Below are 6,705 nucleotides of genomic sequence, written 5' to 3' on the forward strand. Positions count from 1 at the left end.
CCTCCAACTCCTGGGCTCAAGCCAGTCTCCTGCCTCAGCCTCCCAAGTAGCTGGGACTACAGGCACTCCACAACATCCAGCTAGTCATTGTTGGCAGGCTTGGGCTGGATTCAAACCCACCAGCTCCCAGTGTATGTGGCTGGCACCCTAGCTGCTGAGCTACAGGTGCCAAGCCTGGTATTTGTTTTTCACATCTAATTTATTTATATTGTTGCTATATTTAAGTATATTAAATTTATACTATGTTATATTCATAATTATATTTGTTTATGCTTTTTATATTCTACCTCTTTCTCAAAAGGATTTAAGGTACCTACAACAAAGACCATACATATAACAAGATGAATAAAGTAGAAATAAACAATCTGGACTAAGGAAAGGAGAAGGAAAACAATATATTAAACACAAAAAACATTATAAAACAAAATTGAACCTGGGTATCAATTTTCAGTTGCAAGCTTCTCAGTAGCCAATGCAAAAAAGGAAAAACACAGGAAGTTGTGCCTTCTTTTTTATTTTTTCAGACAGAGTTTCACTTTGTTGCCCTTGGTAGAGTGCCACGGGGTCATAGCTCATAGCAACCTCAAACTCTTGGGCTCAAGTGATTTGCTTGCCTCAGCCTCCCAAGTAGCTGGGACTACAGGTGCCCAACACAATGCCCGGCTATTTTTAGAGATGGGGTATCACTCTTGCTTAGGTTGGTCTGAAACTCTTTGAGCTCAAGCAATCCACCCATCTCGACCTCCCAGAATGCTAAGATTATAGGTCTGAGGCAGGTATGGTGGCTTTTGCCTTTCTGAAATTATAGGCGAATGAAACCAATTTATACGAGAGAGAAAGGTTTGCCCTAGTACCAAATTAAAAAACCAAAAGCTCACAAGAGATCTTATGTAGGGAATAACCAGTAAGAAATAACAAACAAGGTCTGACAAATTTTATAAGGATCAGTATTCTATAAGTATTTTCTAGGGCACGACTTCCCTTGAAGGTGTCAATGAGATACTTTCATTTGGTTGCTATCCAGAGTTGCTAGCGGGACAGTGATGCTATTAAAGCATAGAAGCAAATTTTTTTACAATAAATAACAGACACAAGAGCTCTGCAACACATAAAGCCTTGTGCAGCAGGCTATAGTTCCATTAGATTTTATATATTAAAAGTAGCTTTCTAGAATTAAACTATACACTATAAAGCAGAAAAAAAGAAAGTAAAGAAAGATTTGGGCTGAGGGGAGGATTCCTTGGGGTTAGGAGTTTAAAACCAGCCTAAACTAGAGTAAGACCTCATCTCTACTAAAAATAGAAAAATTAACTGAACATGGTGGCAGGTGCCAGTAGTCCCAGCCACTTGGGAGGTTGGGGAGAAGGATCTCTTGAGCCCAGGAGTTTGAGGCTGCTGTGAGCTCTGATCAAGGCACTGCTCTTAAGCCTGGGTGACAGAGCAAGACTCTGCCTCAAGGGAAAAGAAAAAAGGAGAAAGATTCGGCCCAGCAAAGACATCTTAATAAAATTATATAGCCTCTGACATTTAAATCGAGTATTTTTACCTGCTCTCTTCCTTTAGTTTCTTGGCTGCCTGTGTTGATAACTTAATCTGCAAATCAAGTCTCTGTAGGAAATCTCTGGCTGATACTTCTTCAGGCTGCACAGGCTGAACCTCGGGCTCTTGAGGACTAGGAGGTGGGAGGTCTTCCCTAGCTACCACTGGGTCCTCTTCAGGAGGAAAACTGCTATCAACAGTTTCATTTTCTGGAGAATCAATGGAGTTAAGTCCATTAAACAACAATGGCTTCTCTGATATGATAGGGATGTTCAATGTTTTCTTCAGAAATATACAATCATTGGTAAACAGTTTATTGGCCCTTTTAATTTGCTCCATCTAAAATATTAAAAAAAAAAAAGGAAACACAGATTAATATAAGCAAGTCCAGGCACAGAGTTTATTATACAACACAGAACTACAGATGTTCATGAGCAAAATGTATGCACTGTCTTCTCTCGATTTGAGATTCTTTAGTCCAGGGTGGTCACCTCCCCAGGTATCCCTCATTGTTTCAAGAGATGTCAGGAAATGCTATTTCCCAATGTTTGAAAAGGAAAGACTAATTTTCTCCTACTATGTCATTTCTCCTAGGGGAGCAGCTTTTAACATCAGGGCCTTAAATCCCTGAAGTTAAAAAATGTAAACTTTTTAGTGATTAATAAATTCCATTTTTGTCTTAACATTTCTATGACTTAAATATATATGTGTGTGTGTGTGTGTGTGTGTATAATCACTGCCGTTTTACTTATGGGGTGCTCCCCATGTCTCTAGAATTGTGCCTGGTGAATCCAGTTGTCCCTGGGTATCTGTGAAAGATCCAGTATCTGGGGTTTCAGAAACTCCCATGAATACCAAAATCCAAGGACTCTCAAATTCCTTATATAAAATGGTCTAGTATTTGCATATAATCTGTGCTCATCCTCCTGTACACTTTAAACGGAGTCTAGAGGAGTTACAATACATGATACAATGTAAATGCAGTGTAAATAGTTTCTATACTGTATTGTATAGAATAATGTCAAGAAACAAAGTCTGGACATGTTCAGACACAACTACTGTGGCCCTAAGTATATTTTCCTGGGGTTGGTTGAATCTGCAGATGCAGAACCCATGGATGGGGATGGCTGACTATATGACAGATACAGGAGGTGGGAGAGACAGAAGTACCAGTAATATGGAAGAATGAGGTAGGCAGGCTTGCAGTCATTAAGAAAGGCCTCATGGAGAAAGTGATAACTCTGATTTAATTCTTTGGACATCAGATGGGCCTTGAACAATGAGTAGACAGGAGAGAGGTAAGGAAAGCAAGTACAGGCACTGAATTTACAATGTCTCATTCCTTCTACCATATAGAGTGGGTACTTGAAGATCTCCTTCACAAATAAAAGAAACAAAGTGCAGAGAGATTATGTACCATGGAGTCATCATACAACTGGCAGAAGAGGAAGAAGTTAATACAGGTTTTATAAACCTCAAACTCGTTTATAGCCTGTGGAGGCCTCCCCCAAACCACCGAGATGGGGAAGGGAGGTGAGGGTGAGAGATGGAATAGAATTTACATACATTATATCATTTGGCCTTCATAACAGTTCTGCAACCTGGACATTAATCATCTCTTTTTCACACATGAGGACATGGAGACTGGAGAGTTAAATGGCATGCTTAAGTCCACCCCGCTAGTAAGTGCAGACAGGACTCAAACTGTGCTGGTTCTGAGCTTGTTGGAGAAATACCTGCACAGTTCATCACACCCTGTTATAATCTATCTATAGACTTCTCTACTAGGGTGGAACTTTCACCCGGCCAGGCATTCTATATGCACTGTAATATGTATCTCAGTTTCACCACAACTCCTTCTTGCAAACCTGTAATCAAGACAGTTTAATATAATAGCTAAACACACAGGCTTTGGAATCTGACAGTCTTGCTTCAAATTCTGGCTCCACCCACACAGACTGTATGAACATGAGCTTGTTATCTCACAGAACCTGCTTCCCTGTGTGTAAAGCAATGTCATCGACCCTTCACAGGGTTGCTGCAAGGTTTAAATGAGAGCCTTATGGCCCACACGAACTTTATGGCCATCCTGTACAATAAGCTCACATAGAAGATGTAAGTAGAACCTCCATAGTTGACCACCTCCCTCCACTGACACCTCCTTAAGACCTAATTTTCACCTACTAGCCATGCACCGCATGTATCAGTACAGTAGGCCTAGTTCTTTATGTTGACCACCTCCGTATGTTGACCAGTTTGCTACAGTCCCTTGAGCGGTCAACTTACAGAGGCTCTACTGTATGTATGTATACACACACACACATATATATACAGAGGGTGCCAAAAACATGCACACGCACTTTAAGAAAGGAAAAGATGAATTTAACAAAAGATGAATACAAGTTACAGTGAGAACCTCTTATAATTACAGAAGTCAAAAGTGACTTGGAAAATCACAAACGTAATATACTTTTTTCCCTTTCTTACAATGTGTACATATTTTGGGGGCACTCTTTGTATATAGAAAGAGAGAGAAGGTAGTTAGTACAGTGCCTGGTGGTGGATGGTACTTACTACTCTCCATTTTCTTTTTCTTTTTTTTTTGAGACAGAGCCTCAAGCTGTCCCCCTGGGTAGAGTGCTGTGGCATCACACTCACAGCAACCTCCAACTCCTGGGCTCAAGCGAGTCTCCTGCCTCCACCTCCCAAGTAGCTGGGACCACAGGCGCCCGGCACAACGCCTGGCTATTTTTTGGTTGCAGCCATCATTGTTGTTTGGCAGGCCCGGGCTGGATTTGAACCCGCCACCTTAGGTGTATGTGGCTGGCACCTTAGCCACTTGAGCCACAGGCGCCGAGCCTACTCTCCATTTCCTAGTGAAGAAATCAAGGCCCCCTGAGATGATTGATTTGGCCAAGTGCATATGGCTCTTTAAATGTTTGAAATGAGATTTCTGTCTGATTCTACAATCCATACAATGCCTGGATGATTAATGGACCCTACATGATTAATGGAACCACACTGTGGGGAGCCTTTAATGCCAAATTAGTTCTGAGTGAAAAAAATTATATTTCTACTTGAAAAAGCCTGTAAAACCAAAATTCATATAAGTGGACCCTTTTTCTCTTGCTTTCTTATTTTAAGCTGAATCCACATAAATAGTATAAACAAAGTTTTCTTTTTTCTCTATCAGATACTGATTTACAGATTAAAGAAAAGAGGAGAGATGGTCTTTCGTGTTCTATCTTCTGGGTTAGGTGGAGAAGAGAAGGGTGAGAAACAGAACATAAATGTAGGCTGGTGCATTTTAGAGACAAAATTAAAATCTAAAACTCCTAAGTATTTCTGGTCTAGTTTGGGTTTAGACTTGAGAGAGTTAAACAGCTTGAACACTCTGTCCATAGCAAGTTCAGGTATATTCCATTCTGCCTGCAGTACCCCTGGTTCTTGCCAGCCAGCATCCAGCTCCGTCTTGGTGCACAGGCGTCCAAAGGCACTGAGCAGTCTCCTTGCTCCAGGGTGAGCAGTGACTCAGTCCTGCCCTTTGCAGCATCACAGTGCCCTGGCTTTCGTGCCAGATCACAGTTCCATCTCAGAACCACCCAGACATGCAAGGAGACTTTAGCTGTGTCTGTCAGGGACAAAGTTCTCTATTTTTTTTTTCTGCTGGAAGGGGATGGGCTGGAGATGCTGGCAATCGTCCTGCCGCAATGTGGAACTTGATAATGAAGCTACCTTAGAGAAGGGCATGTGGACCTCTGGATCAGAGCCGGATGCCAGACTACGCTCAGACCTTTCTGTTCCATGAGCAAATAAACTCCATTTTGGTTTGTTTTTTTTTCTTTTTGTTTTTTGCTCAGGCCAATTTGAGTTAGGTTTCCTGTCACTTGTAACTAAAAGAGCCCCCTCACTGATACACTGACCTTTAAAATGCTTTTTGGGAGGGACAACTAACTGCTAATAGTCATTCCTTCCTGGGAACAATGGTGGAGGACAGAAGCAGATGGGAACGCTAGGATCTGAACTGCTGGGTAGGGCTGGGAACAGCAAAAGTAGTACACTGTGGTTATTTCTATAGCCTCCCTGGTCTGACAAAGACCTCACGCACTCTAAGAGCTTGGACATACAGACAGAAGGATTAATAACAGGTCAGAAGAATAGGCATATAAGTGGAACCCAGGGAAGTAACCAGAAATGGGCAGTAAGTTACCTGCTATGCCGCTTATTCTCCTTTCCTTTCTTTCTTTTTTTTCACTAACTGCAGAACACCAAGACAGATTATTCTCCTTTTAAAGCTCCCTTCACCTCCCAATCCACTCCCCACTTTTGTTGAGCCTGTTCTAAATCCTAGGAGGCTTACCTTTTAAGAATTGCATAACCCCAGGCCCCCTGTCCTCACAATTATACCTGGTATTCTAACTGCAGGGAAGGAAGGACCTCACCCTGATGGTGGCTGCACTCCTCCGGCCAGAGGTCCTGCCAGGCACCCCATCCAAGGCTCCATGTCTGGGCAGTCTTCCCTTGACCCTTCAGGCCTGGGGGCAACATTGCCCTGCTACTGCTCGTCTCTGGGAATTCCACCATCCCTTGTTGGTTCCCTTATCCCCGATCACATGCTATAAATGTCCTTTCATTAAACTCTGGCCACACCCTCTGAGGGTGCTGTCTGCATCCCACTGGGACCCTGAATGCAGAGCAAGACAGGCCACCGAGAGCAGGCAAGGGGCCAGAGATACTGAGCAAAGACAAGGTGACCGAGTCAGAGGCTGGGTGTGGTCAGTGAAGGGCAGGGCTCCCCTAGCTCTTGTACACACTGTTGCACAGTGATTCACTCTAGAATTGCCCTTTTACCCAGTCCACAAGCTTCCAAAGTCAGAGGCTGCACCTTTATCTCAGTATTATTAGTAAACATTTCAGGGGTATATTGACCCTTGTGGTCTGTGGCCAGCACCAAGGGCACCAGGGACATCCAGGCACAGCTAGCATCAAGGTGAGAACCAGACTGAGGACAGGAGAGATTTGAGTCTAAAGGTGAAAACAAGTAAATGAGTTTAATACAAGGTAATCTGAAGCACAGGCTCTGCAGCCAGACTTTCTGGGTTCACATCCTGGCATTGCTACTTTCTTTTTTTTTTTTTTTTTTTTGAGACAGAGCCTCAAGCTGTC

The 6,705-nt window shown here is 42.8% G+C and overlaps 1 protein-coding gene across 4 annotated transcripts in view; it reads right to left on the reverse strand.

Annotated features, from left to right (window-relative positions):
• Nucleotides 1-6,705, reverse strand: part of LYSMD2 (LysM domain containing 2) — a 17,075-nt gene that overhangs the window by 1,207 nt on the left and 9,163 nt on the right. For all 4 annotated transcript variants that reach the window (XM_012801850.2, XM_023510151.1, XM_023510149.1 and 1 more), the window contains one exon: nucleotides 1,547-1,878. In XM_012801850.2, coding sequence (XP_012657304.1) covers nucleotides 1,547-1,878 — 332 coding nt within the window. The remainder of the gene's footprint in view (nucleotides 1-1,546; nucleotides 1,879-6,705) is intronic.

The sequence above is a fragment of the Otolemur garnettii genome, unplaced genomic scaffold, assembly GCF_000181295.1.
Source record: "Otolemur garnettii isolate 467f Iridium unplaced genomic scaffold, OtoGar3 scaffold00011, whole genome shotgun sequence".
Taxonomy (NCBI): Eukaryota; Metazoa; Chordata; class Mammalia; order Primates; family Galagidae; genus Otolemur; species Otolemur garnettii.